The 18,043-nt window shown below is 50.2% G+C and overlaps 1 protein-coding gene across 2 annotated transcripts in view; it reads right to left on the bottom strand.

The window, feature by feature from the left end:
• Window positions 1–381: 381 nt before the first annotated feature.
• The window catches only part of TRANK1 (tetratricopeptide repeat and ankyrin repeat containing 1), an 82,130-nt gene continuing 64,468 nt past the window's right edge, over window positions 382–18,043 (bottom strand). The window contains exons 19-24 of one of the 2 annotated variants that reach the window (XM_079795160.1): window positions 15,659–15,762; window positions 15,421–15,553; window positions 10,355–10,500; window positions 6,515–9,564; window positions 5,617–5,715; window positions 382–4,506 (exon numbers count right to left, since the gene is read on the bottom strand). In XM_079795160.1, the coding sequence (XP_079651286.1) occupies window positions 4,406–4,506; window positions 5,617–5,715; window positions 6,515–9,564; window positions 10,355–10,500; window positions 15,421–15,553; window positions 15,659–15,762 (3,633 nt within the window). In that variant the 3' untranslated portion in view covers window positions 382–4,405. The remainder of the gene's footprint in view (window positions 4,507–5,616; window positions 5,716–6,514; window positions 9,565–10,354; window positions 10,501–15,420; window positions 15,554–15,658; window positions 15,763–18,043) is intronic. The other variant, XM_079795159.1, reaches the window with a different exon arrangement.

Genomic DNA, 18,043 nt, shown 5'->3' with positions numbered 1-18,043 from the left:
ATGAACAAAATAAACTGATGAACAAAATAGATCCAGAGACATAGAAGCATGGAACAGACTGTGGAATCTCAGAGGGAAGCGGGGGGAGGGGGAGGGTGGGAAGAGATCAACCAAAGAACTTGTATGTGTATATATATGCATATCCTATGGACACAGACAATAGGGTGGTGAGGGCCTGGGGTGGAGGTGGCATAGAAGAGGTCAATGAGGGAAAAAGTGGACATGTGTAATACTTTCAGCAATGAATATTTATAAAAAAATTTTCAATATAACAGTTGACATACAATATTGTATTAGTTTCAGGTGTACAGCAGTGGTTAGACATTTATATAACTTACGTAGTGATCCCCCCTTCTGCCACCATACATAGCTATTACAATATTATTGACTATATTCCCGATGCTGTACTTTACATTGGTGACTGTTTTCATAACTGGCAATTTGTCCATCCCCTTTTTTATCCATTCCCCTAACTCCCCTCCCATCTGGCACCCATCAAAATCTTCTCTGCATCTATGGGCTTGTTTCTGTTTTGTTTGCTCATTTATATTGTTTTTCAGAGACTTGAAAAAAAATTTATCTGAATTCCCAGTATAAGAAGCTAAATTTCAACCTTATGGCTCACTTCAAAGATACTGGGATGAAAGTACTGTTTCCCCAGGGCAACCCATCCCACAAAAAGGTCCCATTAGATTTCAGGTCGCATCACCACTGAGGAGGGTAACATCAGGTGCTTGAAGCAGAGAACACAGAATTCTGAACAGGGTTAGAATTCAGCAGCATCTGGAGACAGGTTTCTAAACAACCCACCTAAGCAACGCCTACTACCTTGCTGATGGCTTCTCCCTCCCCCTCAGGAAGCAGGTGGGGAGGAGTGAGGAGCAACTGTCTGCAGCTGTGGGCAGGCCTGTGTCTCCGCATGAACTTTAACCTCTGTGCCGTAGGGGGCTTGCTGGGTAGGGAGATGGCTCCCATACTCTGGGTCATACACTTAAGGATGACTCCAGGGACACAGATTTCTGGCAATTATATGACATTGATCCAGAAACACATTGAAGGCATCCTGCACCCCGAATCGGCCTGTAGGAGAAGGCCAGGGAGAGAGAGAGTGCACGCTAAGTTAGGCGTTGAGAAGATTAAGATGGTTATCATGGCTGGAGAATCTATGAACGTTGGAACCCTGTCCTGCAAGGATCCTGAAGGAGACAGACACAGAGGAAAAATGACCAAGAAAAGTGGCACAATGCTGTGTCGTTAGCTAAATACTGTGCCCCAAATGTGCAAAAACAGGACATATCCACAGCCCCCTGCAGATCACAATCCAGTACCCAGGACTCACCCCTCCAAATACCCCTGAGCCTCCTCCCTGCTGATGGGCTGGGTGCAGGGGTGGCCAAGGGTGGCTGTTTGGGGAGGGGCATGCGGATACATGATGAGCTTGCAGGTGAGGCCGGAATGTCCACACTCACACAAGGGAAGTCCTTCAGGGTGCAGGATGAAGCAAAGGGTCGGGGGGCGGTGGGGGGAGAGAAGGGATGGGGCAGAAGCCTCTTGTTTTCACACCCCATGCCCCACAAATGTTAGGGGCAGACTGTCCTTACGTGACAGCCGGCAGTGCTGGCTGCCACTGTCCCAGAGGAACCAGACCCAGGAGCTGAGTGGAGAGAACCCTGTAACATTAGTCAGAGTAAGGCCTCCTGCCAGTTGCCCTGGCAACCAAGTCTCCACTGCTGGCAAAGCCCTTCCCGGCCAGCGAGATGTCAGGGTCCCGAGGGGATGTGGCTAAGATGACAAATGGATGTTTCCACGGGTGGGTTCTAGGGTCCCTCAGAGTATTAGGGCACTAGGACCCCCACTGGGCCCGGAAAACAGGTGAGGTGGCTGGAGCCCTTTCCTTCCAAAGGCAGACTGACAGGGTCTTGGGACCCTTGACACACACCCCCATCCTGGACTTCCAGGCAAGGCCCGGCACCCAAGTGCCTGCTGCTGGACTGGGCCTCAGGACTGGGTCATGGATGGGAATTACTGATTCTCCGCCCACAGTCCCACGCCCACACTCTAAGGGCCGGTCGAGCTGAGGACATGGCTCTCTCCAGGCGGCTTTTTTTTTAATATATTTTATTGGTTTTTTACAGAGAGAAAGGGAGAGGGAGAGAGAGCCAGAAACACTGATGAGAGAGAAACATCAATCAGCTGCCTCCTGCACATCCCCCACTGGGTACATGCCCTTGACCGGAATCGAACCTGGGACCCTTCAGTCCGCAGGCCGACGCTCTATCCATTGAGCCAAACCGGCTAGGGCTCCAGGCGGCTTTTTTAGACAGTGCTGACACAGAAGGAGCAGCACCGTCTGTCCCAGTCCTGAGCTCTGGGACCCTGAAGCATAGGACCAGAGGACACTTTGCTTCCTTAGACCCAGCTGTCCTGCTCACCCAACACAAGCAAACACTGGGATCACACAACCAGGACCTGAGGGTGTTCAAGCTCATGGCCACAGACTACAGACCTCTGCATGAGGGCAGGAAGGAGCCTTAGACCATTCATTTCCCAAAGGGGGAAACTGGGGCCAGTTGGCTATGCCCCCAGGCGACCCACATGTCCATCGCGCTGCTTCCCCATTTCCATCTCTCCCCACCCCAGGGTGGTGTTCACGGATCTGACTCACCCCAGGTTACTGGCTCATTAGGGGCAGGACAAGGACTGACTCCAGGTCCCCTGCCTCCCAGGGCAATGTTAGGGGGCGGTCCCAATAGAAGGCACTGACAAAACATGCTCAGAGCATCCAAATGGGAAAGAATCTGCGCAGGCAGGCCCTCAAGGGACACTGCGACCAGCTGTGAGTGCCCGGCTGTGCTTCCTTTGTCTGTCCCTGCCTTAGTTTTGGGAGGCACAGCAGCTCTGCCCTGCCCACATCAACCAGCTACCAGAAAGAACCAGCCCAAGACTGACCCCTTTACTCTCTGCGCAGGGACTGGAAATAAACAAATGGACGGCAGCATGTAAGAGAAATGATTTAACTTTATAAAAATGTGATAATACAGCAAGATTTGATTGGGGTTGTTTATCTGGCAAGTGAAGTTTATAAAAAACACCTGGAATAAAAATTAGAAACATAACTAATAAAAGTTAGAAACAAACATTTTGAGGAAATAGTCATTTAGAAAGACAGTGACAACAATGAGCAGCAAAAGCAGCAGCGACAACGTGGGTGGAAAGTCGGTTCCGTTGTGATGACAAAACAAGGAAGGGGCTGAGGGGGAGCCTGACCTTCCGCTCCAAGCCCAGCTGCGGGGCTGGGGAAGCGGCGGGCAGTGATCTCGAGAGAGGCCCGAAGGCCTCCAGAATGGGACCTTAATGCCGGCCGCTGGCCCAGCGGGTGGGGGGAGCAATGCCTTCTGCACACAGACCCCCTCCCACCCCTCCTCTTACGGGCCTCCCAGCAGCGGGCAGTGATTCACAGCTGAGTCCCTACAGATTGGCACTGTTCGCCGCCTCCTCTGTCCACCTCCCTAACCTGCATCACTGCAGGCCCCTGGCCCACGTGGTGAGCTCAGTGGGAGAAAACTCACCAGAATGTCAACCTGAGCTAGAAGACAACCTGCCAGGGAGAACCAAGGAAACGGCATACAAGGCTACACACAAAGCACTTTCAGAGATGTCTTCCCACAGCCAGGTGGAGTGAGGCCCACCTAGGCGAGGCAGGCTGGAAGGCCCCCAGCATCATCCCCATCCTGGCCACCCAAAGGACACGGGGGGATTCTTGACTACATTCTGAGGTAGTCTAACCGTGACTTGCACAGGTAGCTGGGCATGGCGGGGAGGGGGGGGGAGGGGGCAGAAAAGTTGCCACAGAGAAAAGGCTAACCTATATGATGAAACAAACTATGCTACAAGTAGGCTCGGAGATGACCGGACTGGATTGGGGTCAGGAGAGGCCGGTGGCAGGGCCACACAGAGCTGGGCACGCACAACCCTGGTTGCAGCGCGTGGAAGGAGATGAGGGAATCCCTGGAGGGATTTCCTGGCCCAGGGAAGCGGCAACTCTGAGGTGAGGGGTGTCCCTCCTACTGACTCATGCCATGATGATTTTGAGTCAGAGAACTTGGGGACTTGGGGGGAGGAGTCCCAAGGTTCCCTTCAGTGATGGCTCCTCTCATCTGACGAGTTTTAGGGGAGCTAATACTGCTAGGCCTGAACTGGGAAAGCACTAGAGGTCCCGCTCGGAGGGAGCAGTCAGACCCTAAGCCACCATGGAGGAAGGAACAATATCACAAAGCAAAGACGTTGCTAGACTTCCCTACTCTTGTATGCTAATTGACATTCTTTCCTCTTCTGCCCCAGCACTCAGAATTCTAAGTCAGGACGGAATGTTCTGAAGGTTTAGGCGGCAGCAGCTGTGTGGATCCTAGTATTTTCTCTGCTTTCCACATTTCCGTGAACGCCTTCTAGGACGGAGCTCACCGAAGTCCTCAATTTCATTTTCATATTCATCTTCCTGAACAATTCCTATTTAAAAAGCAAACAAAACAAAAAAGAAAGAAACAATGTGCAGAATGGTGATTTCCCCCCACTCCACTGCAAAACGTAACACCCTAGTAAAACCTCGTGTTTCTGTAATTGTTTTAAATTAAAGGGGAAAAGGCCTCCCGCCAGGGTGACAGAAAGTGAGGGTTATCTCTGAGCACGGGTGCTGCTTCCCAGGATGAGCCAAAGCCAAGGGAAGCCCTCGTCTCTGGAATTAAGTTCTCTTACAGGCTGGCTCCTTTGGCCTTCTTTTAGAGGCCCTTTAAATGACAGAAATCAAACAAAACCCAAACTCAACCACAGACTAGAGCTGATACATCAGTTACCTCCATTTTGAAATAATAGCAAAAAATAATAGTCCCAGATGTTTTTTGTTGGCATAGACATTTGTGCCAAGGGCCCTCCAGTTTCCCCCAGCTCTGGAGTTGACCATTTCCAGTAGCATCTGGATTAAAAGGACTCAAAGAAGGGCAACCTGGGCCGGGCGAAATATTCAGAGCAAAAAAAAATGTGGGCGGGTGGGGAGGGGGCAGCAGTTGGAATGGGCAAGAGAGAAGACTTTCCAGATCAAATAGAACTTGGCAAGATAATTCCGACTGTCGGGAGAGAAGCCTGACTCATCCGACGCAGCCTTCAATGTTCTGTGGGAAGACGACTGCAAGCTGCCCCAGTGATTGTGTTTGTTTTCTATCCCAAGCCCAGGACAGCACTGACACACACTAGACACACATTAATAATCATTAACTGACATGCAAACATGTTTACCAAGGAATGGCTTTGCAATGCTTTGTGCATCCTTGGGAGTCACTGTTCTGAGTATGAGTAGTGACCAACCAGCACTGATAACAGCTCGAGTGGCAAAAGAGGTTTTGGAAAAAAAACAACTAACATGAACCCAGAAGAACCCTCACGGTCTGGTGGAGAAGCTCAGATACTGTGTGGCTAATAATCTCACTCAGCGGGGCAAGGGTCCTAGCCAGAAAGTGGTCAATACTGATGTCCTAGGCAGCCCCATGTCAGCCTGACCTGAACGTCAGCAGAACCAAGAACCACGGGACCCAGAGCACGGTCCTAGGACAAAGGGCACCTTACCTTCCTCCTTCAGGTGCAGCTCTGTTTTCTTGAGCCACTCCCTCGCATCCTTGACTGACGGGACCAGAACGTTGACCAGCCGAGTCATCACCTCCTTCGCTGTGGGAACCAAAGAGCAAGGCCTCTGAGTGAAGGGGCCGCTGTAGGGCCTCGAACACCCAGAACGAGAGCCAAAGCCCCCGCCTCCCCAGAGCCTGTCTCTGTGCTTCCCCCGAGGAAAACGGCAGGCAAGGCCCCACAGCCCCCTTCTGCCACCAGCAGCGTAAACTGCAATTAAATGCTGGCCTGGCACCATTCCTGTGTGTCTGTTAAACCTTAAACTGCAGCGTCTGGATTATGGAATGATTCTAAAATATGCAATTTCACTCACTTTGTACGGGACATAACTTCCACTCCGTGTTGCTAAGAAGTAGCTAATGAGGAAGTTAGAGGAAACCTGATTCAAAGGCCCATTAGCATTCTTATCATTAAGGGCTCACACTGGGTATGGCTTAAGGACCCTCCTAAAGGGAAGAGACCAGCTACGCACCTACAGACCTTAGCACAGAGTGGGAGCTCAAGAAATGATCATGAATGAATGAATCAGAAGCTTAAAGAGTTTCCTCAAGACTTTACACATTCTCCCTATATTATCTCTGTAGAACTAGGCTGAAAGCCCTACTCTTGTCTGTAAGGCCAGGGGAACCAGCCCAGCCCAAGATGATCAGGAAGTTTTCATTGGGGACAGGCTGGTCCAAACCATGGTGTTTGTTCTAATTTAAGAACACACTTGTATTTCTGCAAACGCCAAGTTCCATGACCCCAGGTCAGACCTCAACACAAAGGGCTTGATTCTGACCTGTGTTCTCAAAGCCCAGGTTCTACCACCGCCTGGGCCCCATTCCCGAGGGCCCCTTACCGCCAGCCCAGGCCTTCTGCCTGTAGAGGTCCTCCACCGCGTCTGCAACCTTCCTGATGTTCTCCTGGACCTTCCTCTGCAGCATGAGGCTGTGCTCCTTGGAGCCCAGGTGACTACGAATCCACACGCTCTGCTCGATGTCCTGCACCACCAGCTTGCCTTCGTCGATGGCCGGGTCCACCTTCTCACGAAAAAATTCCGAGTATTTCTGGTAGGCCATCTGCTGCCTCTGGTGGCCTTCTAGGTGGATGTGATGCTCATACGACAGGCTATTCCTCTCCCGACCTTCCTTGTCATTCAGCTCAGCCTCGGAGAGGGCCACGGCCTCTGAAGTCTCTCCCTCAAAGGCTTTACTGGGGCTGAAATAGTTCTCGGGACTTCGGGTGAACTTCACCCCGCACAGGTCACACTGGGTCCTGTCGACGTCGGCTTTTTTGAAGATCCCGGTGCCAGGCTCCCTGGTCTCCTCCCTGGAACACGCCATCTGGGCACTCACCCTCCTCTTCCAGCTGATGCACAGGGCCACCACCAGGCACGCTCTCCTCAACTTGCGCTGGATGGAAGCCTTCCACTGCTTCTGGGACAGGATGGTGGCCAGGAGGTGGTCTCGGTCTTCCAAGGCCAGCTCATCCGTCTCATCTTGACCAAACTCACACTCTGGCTCAGTGAAGTAGCCCACGGGGTCCACGCAGAGCAGGCGGTTTAGTTTGACCTCCTCGTGATAGAGGCCACGGACCGTGACCCCTTTGGTGTGCCCACTGTCCCACCGCCAGTGGCAGTCCATCAGGTACTCTTCATCGCGCTCGAAGAGCAGGTCCTGCAGCGCCTCGGCCACCAACTTCACATCGCCCGCCATCAGCACCCGCTTCACCACCTTCCGGAGCCTCTCGGGCACCTGGTCCGGGCAGTCGACGCTCATCAGCTGCAGCCTCTTCTCGATCTCCTGGAAGTGGCGGTGCAGGAGCGACTTGCAGGATGGCTGCAGGACCACCTCGGCATTCACCAGCATCACCAAGCACAGCACCAGGGTCCGCTCCGCCTCCCCGGAGACCACACAGTCAATGTCACTGAAGGCATCCAGCAGGACGTTGAAGTTCACATTCTCGTAGCCGCAGAGCACCTTGACGAGGTAGGAGAGGTGGAACCGGAAATCCTGAATGGCTCTCGTCACATCCTTCGGTTTGTAGTCCTGAATGATGGAGAACACGTCCCCGAGCTCCCTGTCCCTCTTGCTTAACAGAAACTCCCAGTAGTGCAAGAGCGCGATGTAGCTTTTGGGGAGGCACAGGATGGCGCTCTTCCGGAGGCGGGCCAGGACCACCCCGCAGTGGACGAACTGGAACTCCAACAGGGCCACCGTGTTCCCAATGCTGGGGATGAGCGGCTCTTTGCACCTCTTGACGAGGACGTTCATGAAACGGAAAAAGAGCCTCTTGTAGTTGTCTGGGTTCCTATACACGTAGAGCTGGTCGATGCAATTCTCCAGCAGCCGGATGAAGCACAGGTGGGTCTTCTCGGTGCTCTCATCATCCTTGTTGGGTGCCAGCATGCCGAACTTCCCCTCTATGCCTTTCAGCCTGCTGCCTCTGCCCCGGCCCCGTTCCTCTTTCTCCAACGCTAGAGCTTTGAGTTCCCTGTGGTAGTTGTCTTCCTCCTGGTGGAGCAGCTTCCCGAACTCCTCGGGGTAGCTGGAAGAGAGCAGGAAAGCCTGCATGGCGCTCAGCCACAGGTCGGTAGACTCCCGGCGGCTTCGCGCCCTTTCGTTTTGAAACAGGAAGTAGATGTACTCCTTCAGAGCAAACCTGTAGGATCGGAAGGACTTGTAATTAGGTTTGAGGATCTCTTTGCACGCCATGGGGTTTTCGGACAACACTCGCTGATGGAAATGTTTAGGGAAGACGACACTCAGGAAGGATTTGCAATGGCCATACTTATCTGCAGACAGAATATAATCGATCTGTTCAAGTTCTTCAGCTAAGCTTTTAGGGAATACTTTTTTGGCTTCCAAAAGCAGCCCGTTGATTGCCACCTGGTGCATTTTCGACTGAACCAAACACTTGGCCTCACAACGCCGCAGGGGCCTGTGGTAATCTTCACAGTTTCCGTCGTCACATTTTAAGCCAACAATGAACCGCAGGCAGATGCCCGGGTAGGTCCTCCCAAGCAGGCTCTGCGTGATCTGACACAGCCTGCTGAAGAGGTGTTTGTTTAGGGCCAGTTTCACTTGGTCGGTCATTATCAAGAAATGGTCTTTTGTTTTCTTCTCTTTCAAGTTTAAATCCAGGTCAAAAATGATTTTTAATATGGGTCCAGGGTCATTCTGAGCTATCTGGCAATACTTGGCATCCACTTGAGAAATCCCAAAAAACTCAAAGCAAAACTTGACCATATCCTTCTCTGCATTGTTGGTCACTCTTTTGAGGGCCCTGACCAGATTGAGGAGGACTTCCAAGCCCCCCGGAGCCAAGGCCAGAACCTTCTGAGGGTCAGCCTCACAGTGGCTGGTGGCTTCGTAGAGCGCTTCCACCACGCCAGCTGAGTGGTTGAGAGTGTCGAACCTGAAGAAGGCATCCTTGAGATTCTGAAAGTCTTTCAGGATCACCCCCAGCAGGAACTGGGCCTCAGCAATGCCGAACAGCTGATTGGTTTGATAGCAGAGATCCAGGGCTTCTCTCAGAATGGCCTTGGTGTGTTCTACATCCGAGTCCCTGGCCACATTGAGGCGGGCAGCCTCCAGTAGACACGAGGCCTGGAAGTCCTTGTCGGCAGTGAGCCTGGCGGCCTCCAGGAGGAAACCGTGTTGCTTCATCAGCATGGCAGCCTCTTCCCTCCGGCCTTCCCTGTTCAGCAGGTCTGCGGCCTCTGCGAGCCGCTTCCGAGACTTCAGGAACACCAGCTGGTCGTCTACGTCCAGCTTCGAGAGGACAGCCATCATCTCCTTGATCTTATTTGCACTCAGGTACTTTGCTGCAGCTTCCAAGTAAAACTGACTGGCTGAATAGGAGAGCTTGGATACGGGAAGGGTCTTGGTCCTTAGCATTGCTTCATACCTACAGGGAAAGATGACCCAAATCATAACTCATTATCATGCAACCAATAGAAAACTTCCTCCAAAATACAGCACAGGGCAACTTAAGTAAAACTGCCACATGTTGTATATAGCCTACTTTTCCAGGAGCCGAGAGGGGATTCAAACCCCTGCTGGGCAGAAATGCAGAATAACAGATTCTAATATCACCAGGGAGATCTCTTGGGGGCCTCAACCACATGCTGTTTCTAGATTCCTTGTCAATATTTAACCCCACCCATCTCCTCTTCCCCTTTGGAATATCAACTAGGCTAAAGGCTCAGGAGGCCTCCACTGGGTCATGTATGAAACCTGTGTATCTTAAAACTGAGGGTATGTGCACATACATATCACATATATATTTATAAATACATGGCTAAGCATCTACCAGTAGATCACAATGAAGCAAAATCCTAACTTCTCACGAGTGCTCTTGCCTTTATCTAGCCACACACCAGGGAAACTGTCATCTCAGCAGGTAAAGGTGAGAGGACAGAACCGTCACTAAGCACAAAATTGCTGTGCATTTTATATATACACTGGTATCCTCTTCTTCAGCCCCCTCTCTTCATGACCCTGTGTCAAAGCTTATCAAGAGCGTGGAGAACACAGAGTCCTGTTCTCAAGAAGCTCTTGACCCAGCACCGAGACCACCACTCAAGCGGAAGAAGGGTGATATGGTCAAGCCACTATGGAAGAAAAGGGTGACATCACCCAGAGCAGGCTGCCCCAGGAAGCAGGGCGAGGGGAGGGAAGAGAATAAAACCACCTACTTTTCCACTGCAACAGCAGCTTCTTCATAGAGCTCCTCTTGACAGTACATTTTAAGGGCTAGATCAAACTCCTGAATCTGCTCAAAGCATCTGAAAGCATCTTGGTAGCACTGGCTTCGCTTATAGAAATAGGCGGCATCTTTTATCTAAGATGGAATACAATTTTCTTCTCTGAGAATTCAGAACATAACTTTTTATCTTAAAAATAAACCAAACACCTTGAATGATAAATAAAATAGTCATATGTCTTGCTATCTGTTAGAATCCAGTGGGGCGGGGGGAGACACTAAAACACTAATTCTTTATAGGGAGAAAAATAAATGAAAAACTAATTCTTTATAGGGAGAAAAATAAATGTAAATCCCAACCTCACACCATACACAATACACAAAGTGAAGCTCCAGATGGGTTAAAGCTCTAAGTGTGAAAGCTATTGGGGGGAATGTATGAAACTATCTCTTGTGACTTGAGAGGTAAAGAAAGTCTTCAGCAAAACCCGAAATACACATTCAGGAGAGGAATGGATGGATTTGGTTACATCAAAACTGTTCAAGAATGAACACGTGAAACACAGTTAACAGAAAGAAGAAAAACACTGATATCTACATCAGCATTGTCCAACCGACCTTTCTGTGAAGATGGAAATGTCCCATATCTAAGCTATCCAACATGGCAGCCACACACCAGGTGTGAATAGTGAGCAATGAAATGTGGGCAGTGCAATTAAGGAGCTGATTTTTTTATTTCATTTAATTTAGATTAATTTTAATTGCCACATGTGGCTAGTGGCTACTGTACTACACTAGGCAGGTCAGAACATAAAATGGATTCCTGCAACCATTAAAAAAAAAGACTTTCCTAAAAACACAAGAAAACTAAGCCAAGGATATAAACTGGCAGTTCACATTGGGGGAAACTTAATAAATGAAGGTGATCAGCCTCACTAATAATCAGAGAAATGCAAATTAAAACCTTATGAGATCTAACCATCAGGTTTGCAAAACTCAGAAAATCAGTACCCACTGAATGTGGTCAAGAATGTGGAACCCACGGGCACCAAGTGGCATGACTGTTCTGGAAAGCTCTCACCTTTACTTGCTGATACTAAGTATATGCACACCCTGGGGCCAGCAATCTCATTTCTAACACCACATCTCCCGGTCTCACACAGAACTGGAGGAGACATGTGCACTACATTACACGTGTGGCAGCCAGGAGTTGGTGGTCACTTGGGTGTCCACCACTAGGGAAATGGTAAGTAATGCCGAAGATGCCCACTGTAGAATACCAGCAGTGATCAACAACCTGGCCAGACATAACACTATAGCAGGAAGTGAAAAAAATGAAAAACAGAATAGATGCTATTTAGATAAGCTTAAAATATATATGCACAGAAAATACTATTTATTCTTCCATTGTGCATGCACACGAGGACATATAGTAAATGCATTGGAATGGCGGCCAATAAGAAGAGAATGGGAATGGAGACTGGCTATGAAGAGGAAGAGGATGAACAAAATGAAATGCAACGAGCGTGGCCTTGAACCACGTTCATTGGTGGGCTTGCCACGAATAGAAGAGCATTCCACTCCTCTCCCTCACACTCCCCATCCAACCCCTCACTTAATCCTGTCTGCTTGGCTCTCCCAACATTTCCCAGATATGACCCCTTCCCATCACCTCCATCACCATCGTGGCAATCCAGGCCACCTATCTCAGTCTCAGCCACCACCAGACTCTTGACATTTCTGCTTCTATTCTTGCTGCCTACAGATTTCTTGACAGAGCATCCAAATAATTAGCTTCATGTCAGTCCTCCAATCCAAACATTATACTGGCTCCCCCCGACACTTGAACAAAGTCCAGTCCCCTACCATGGACTCTGAGGCTCTACATGATTTGTTTCTGCCCGTCTCTTGCTCATTTTACCATTTCTCACTCTGCTCCGGCCAAAAGGCTTCCTTGCTGTTCTTCCACCTCGCCCACACGCTCCCACCTGCGGCTTTACGCCTGCAGGGATCCTTGGCCTGCCATGCCCTCCAGCAGTTGTTCTCAGAGTCTCCGCTCAAGGGTCAGCTCCTGACGCCCCGTCTAAAATACCTACCACCCTGTCTCCTCTCACCATCGCTGACATCTTATATTCCACTGGCTTATCTGTCATCTCTCCCTCACACCAGAGAGGGCAGCTCTGCAGACAGAGGCCCTGCTTTGTCGCCTGCTGCTTGCTGAGCACCCACAGTGCCTGGCACACAGCAGAGGTCCTTGATTTGTTGAACATTTAACTTCATAGCTCTACTTGCTGTACCTGAGGTCCAAAGAGAAAACAAAAACCAATTACATATGCCAGGCCCTCTGATAAACCTCAGCTGGCTCTTATTTAGTGAGACAAGCTCCATGAAGGGCCAAAATATACCTAAGATTTGAGTGTGAGCCTCCTCTGTGTCCAGAGACCTCACAGACCTGAGAGCTCTTAGGCTCATCTTCCACATCAATAAAACCCCATAACCAGTACATCTAACTGCCCTGCCTCCTTGCCTCTCCATAACCAGTACATCTAACCGTGCTGTCTCCTTGCCTCTCCTTGACAATGCTGATTACTCAGGAAACATTTCCCTGAGTATGAGTGAAGGCCCCAATAAGTACCAGTGTGCCCCCAGCTGAAGAAAAGAGGGGATGACTCTAAGAGGCAGCTCCCTACTAGGCCGGCTCTGCATAAGGGGGTCCCCACTGCCATCCAGAGCAAGGGCTTTGAGAGGTTTCCAGGGAAACCAATGTTGCTCTCTGGAGAGAGGCTGGAGGCAGGCAAGGCAAAGGAATCCCTGAAAGGAAATTTCTCACTCCCACGGCCCCTCCCAAGCATTTCTTCCGGTGGGGGAGGCGGGCGCACACACGCGGGGCTGGGAGCAGGGAGGCGATGTGGCTGAAAGATTCTGACAAAGGCTGCTGCCAAGCTGGTCAATTTGAGTAAAGCTGGTAGTTTGGTGGGATGCCCCCAAGAGACCAGAAGCTGGCTGAGGGTCCAATCCACTTCCAGGAAGGGGCCTGAGCAAAACAAAAAAGGGACCAGACTCTCCTCTGGGTGGGGCTTGGAACTACTAGAATGTTCTGGTCAAGCCTGCAGCAGTGGAAAGGAGGGGGAGGCTGTGCCTCTGGGAGCAGGCGGTCTCCACACTCTGTGGGCACTGATGTCCTCGAGGGGAGAATGTGGGCTGTGCTATGGTCGCCTGGGTCCCCTCCCCGCCACTTTCAGAGGCCAAGCTTGGCAGGCTGGGAAGGTGAGGTGACAGATAGGAAGGGGTCTCTGGCTCAGTCATGACTGGCACTGGTAGGCAAAAAGGGGAAAGCAGTAGGCGTAGGCCTATAGTTGTCACCACTTGGGGTCCAAGTGGTGGCATTAGAGATTGGAAGGTAATGGCATTAGAGACTAAGGGACACGAAGAGTTTGGAAACTATTCTAGTTCCTGAAATCTTAGCACCCAGAACGTCCAGCCACACTGAAATTCCTATTCCATCCACATCTCCCACATCCTAAGTCACATCCCATAATAAACACAGGGCAGGGAAGGCAGCATGGTAGCCACACTTCAAACTTCCCAGCAGGTCCCACCTCCTCCCCACCCAATGCTCGGGGTGCTCTGAGGATCCAGGAGTTACTGCGTTTCACATACAGACATGGAAACCCACCTCCCTCCTGGAGCGACATGGTAACCCACCAAGGCAAATGCGCCAGCCACAGCTGGACGCTGTAGAGCACGGCTTCTCAGACAACCGGTGGTGAAGGACTCGATGGTTTTACACGTCCAATCCATCGCCACCGATTCATTAAAACGAATCGCATAACTTCCAGCAGGGAGATTATAGTCAATAATGTTGTCATGCATATTTGAAAGTTGCTAAGAGAGTAAATCCTAAAAGTTCTCATCACAAGAAAAAAAATCATAAGTCTGGCCCTAGCTGGTTTGGCTCAGTGGATAGAGCAACGGCCTGCGGACTGAAGGGTCCCAGGTTCGATTCCGATCAAGGGCATGTACCTTGGTTGCGGGCACATCCCCAATGGGGGGTGTGCAGGAGGCAGCTGATCGATGCTTCTCTCTCATGGATGTTTCTAACTCTCTATCCCTCTCCTTCCTCTCTGTAAAAAATCAATAAAAATATATATTTTTTAAAAATCATAACTCTGTGATGATATCAAACTTAAGATGGTGGTCATCTCACAATATATACATATATCAAATCACTATGCTGTACACCTAAAACTAATACAATGTCATATTCTATTCTAACTCAATAAAAAATGTCCACTAAGAAAATTATTACCAGTTTTATGCACAGCAATGCTAAATTGCTATAAAAATGTCTGACTGCTTACTTTCATCTTCTGTGCCAATCTTGTTGCAGAAAAGCCAGTGTGTGTGGCCTCGGGCAGCCTGCTGCCCACTGTGAGTCGCCGTGCCCTGGGCTAGCAGTCTGTCTAGCAGAACTCTCTACAACAATGGAAATGTTCTGTAACAGTGAGCACTTGAAATGTGGCTAGTGAGGCTAAGGAAATGGACTGTTAATTTTCTCACACTCTAATTAACTTAAACTTTAAACTAAATAGCCACATGAGGCTAGTGGCTGCCAGAATGGTCGGTGCAGATCTAGAGCAAGTACAGGGAACACAGAACCACCACCAAGCAAATGCCAAGCCATTCACCCAGGCGGACGCCAGACTGCGAACACAGAGAACGAGAAGAGGAATATTCCAAAGCCCGTCTTCCCTTTGATTTGAACATATGGCCTCCCCGTGGTTAATATCAGGTCTCAAACATTCCCACAGACATGAACGAACACACACACACACACACACACACACACACACACACACACACAGGCGTATCCTTGGAGCCCTCTGAACATTTGTGCAAATGGAGAAAGAAGGACTTCCCTAGAGTGGACAGGGCCAACCTCTCCCTCTTTGGAGGACTGGAGCCCCTTCCTGAAGCAAGAGAGGCAGACACTTCCCCCACCCCATCTGCTCACAGGGAGCCCAGTTTTCCCAGGAGCAGCCGTGGGCCAGACTGTACCTTCCCCAGCCTCTCGCACAGCTGAGCGCAGAGCTGGAACTCCTTGGCGTAGCTCAGACACTTAAGGGACAGCTTTGGCTCATTGCATTCCAAATAGGTCTTAGCCAGTTCCAAGTACTCCATCTGCTTTTCCCTGTGAGGGGGAAACAAACAGAGTTTCCATGGGACATTGACCTAACACCAATGTATTTACGCGCTGAGCTCACCAGAGCAAGCCTGAAAGGACCGAGACTCTTACTTGGGGCTGACTTTCTTGGATTTCATGTTCAGGGCGGTGTTGTGGGCCAGGGCCAGTTTCTCCTTCTCAAACGCACCTCCTTTTTGGTAACACTTGGCTGCAACCTGGAAGAGGCGAAAGGTTTTGATTCCCCGCAAGGGATTGGAGGTAACCAACAGAACCAGAGTGTCTGAGCTGACAAAACAAGAATCTCACCCCAGCCCAATCTGAGAGGGAGGAGAAGAAGGTGCTGGTGAGCTAAAGAAAACAGTCTTCAAGGATTAAGTCCAATAGTGTTACCGGCTAACACTTCACACTCAAAGGTTCCTTCTCGAAGTACCGGGCAGCCATGGAAAGGGTACACAGTGCATACTTTTACAGGCCACCATAATAACGCCCTCTGTTAATCGTCCTTCTCTTGTACAGAGTAGCAACTTCAGGTAAGAGACACAGAGTAATTGGCCCAAAGGCACCCAGTGGCTTTTCTGGGCTCAACACAGGTCCTCCCCAGTTGGTAACTATAACAGCTAACTGGTGGTGTTGGCGGAATAGCCTCAGTGCACCTACTGGGGGTAGAAATGGGGAGAGAGCCAGTACCACAACATATCCCAGAAGATAACTGACCAGACCCTTGGGACATGCAGATCTGTATAAACCAAACCGAAGGTGGGCAGACAAATGTCACAGAGGAGTCAGCCTGCACCCCGATCCCTGCGAGCAGAAAGCTGCTGTTCTCCAACAGGAATGCTGACACCATGTCTTCAAGCCCAGGCTACAGGGGCAGAAAGTTCAAATTCTGCCCCCAACAGGTCGAGATTGGGTCTCAGTGGGCAAGGGAAGGGTTAAGTGGCACTTGCTGATAAAATGGACAGGATGGCATCTCTTCTGCTCAAGCTCTTTGCTGCAGTCCCCCCAGCCTCATGGGCTTCCTTTTATTCCTGTGATCTGTGCCATGCCCCTTCCCACCACAGGGCCTTTGCACATACTGTTCCCCTGATTGAGATGTTCTTCCATCCCCTCTCTGCCTGGTTAAGTTCATTAACCCCATAGGTCTCAGCTCAACAAACCCTTACTCAAAGCAGCTTTCCCTGTCCAGGACAGGTCGTTCTGGGGGCAGCTGGTCTCTCATCTCTGACATCTGCAACAGCTGGGACAATGCACTCTTCTGTTTGCCTGCCTCTCTCATCATCATATCCCCACAACCTATGTTGGCCCCTATCCTAACTGGAATCTGTTGACTGAATGAATCTCAAGCAGTAGATCTCATTTGTATGGTGTGGTTCTAGAACATTCACTGACAGGCAGCCAGAAATTCAATAAGCCACCTGAGTCCTGAAGTCCTTTAGTGGAGTCTAAATAAAGTCAGAGAGGAGAAGGCTTTTTATAACATTATCATCTGTGCTGGCTCCCCTAAAAAGACTACTGCAGCTAAAGTCTTCATATTTACGAAAATACTTTCCGGATACGCCCAACAATGCAAATTCTGTTTTCTCACCCCTTGGGATTCAAGGGTGGCCACAGTCCTTCATTCCTCCCTGTATCTGTCCATGCCCTTTTACCAAATAACCCTGCACCTTCTCCCATTAAAAAGGCTGCCCACGTCCCCGCCCTTCTGATCTCAGCTGTGACTTGCTTGGCCAGCAGGACACAGGGAAGCAACACTGGAGCAATCCAGGCCAGGCCTCAGGAGGACTGAGTGTGTCTGCTGCCCTCTTTGAACCCTGCTCAGGCATCATGTGAACCAGCCCAGGTCGGCCTGCTGGAGGCTGAAGGGCATGTGATCCAGGAACCCCATCACCCTATTACCCGAGCCAGAAGCAACCTGCTTGCCACCTGGCAGCAGAGTCCAGACACGTGAGGCCCCCAGCTGAGACCAGAACTACTCAGCTAGACTCAGCTTTGCAAACCCACAGAGCTATGAGCTGCCTAAGTGACTTGTTTTAAGCCACTTAAGTTTTGGGGTATTGGTTATGCAGAAAAAGGTGAATCCTACATATGACTTACTTGCTGTAGACTTAAAACCACTTTCTCTGCCATAGGAGACAAAATTCTCCTAAGAATTTGGGGAAAGAAAACTCTTGGAATTCCTTCTCCAGGCATGTCAGATGGAAGACACATCCAACAGTGACTCCCAGTAAGTTCTGACTTGTATTTTCATTGCACTCATCACTTCCCAGTACCTTCACTCGGGTCCAACGCTAAGAAATTCCAATGAAAAGAAAGATCATTAAAGCGGCAGGACAAGCTCTTGAGAGAAATCACTGTCTTGGAACATTTCTTCGGGATTAGCAAGAGAAACTGCAGGCACTTTTCCGGTAACGTGTGAGGAGATGGACCAAAGCCTAGCATGAGCGCGGAGGCGTGGGAAGGAAAAGTCGTGCTCTGACCCAGGCTCAGCCCAGGTGT

The sequence above is a fragment of the Cnephaeus nilssonii genome (genome assembly GCF_951640355.1).
Source record: "Cnephaeus nilssonii genome assembly, chromosome: 17".
In the NCBI taxonomy this organism is placed as follows: domain Eukaryota; kingdom Metazoa; phylum Chordata; class Mammalia; order Chiroptera; family Vespertilionidae; genus Cnephaeus; species Cnephaeus nilssonii.
The sequence above is the reverse complement of the archived record's forward strand: the minus strand, read 5'-3'. Positions and strand labels throughout refer to the sequence as shown.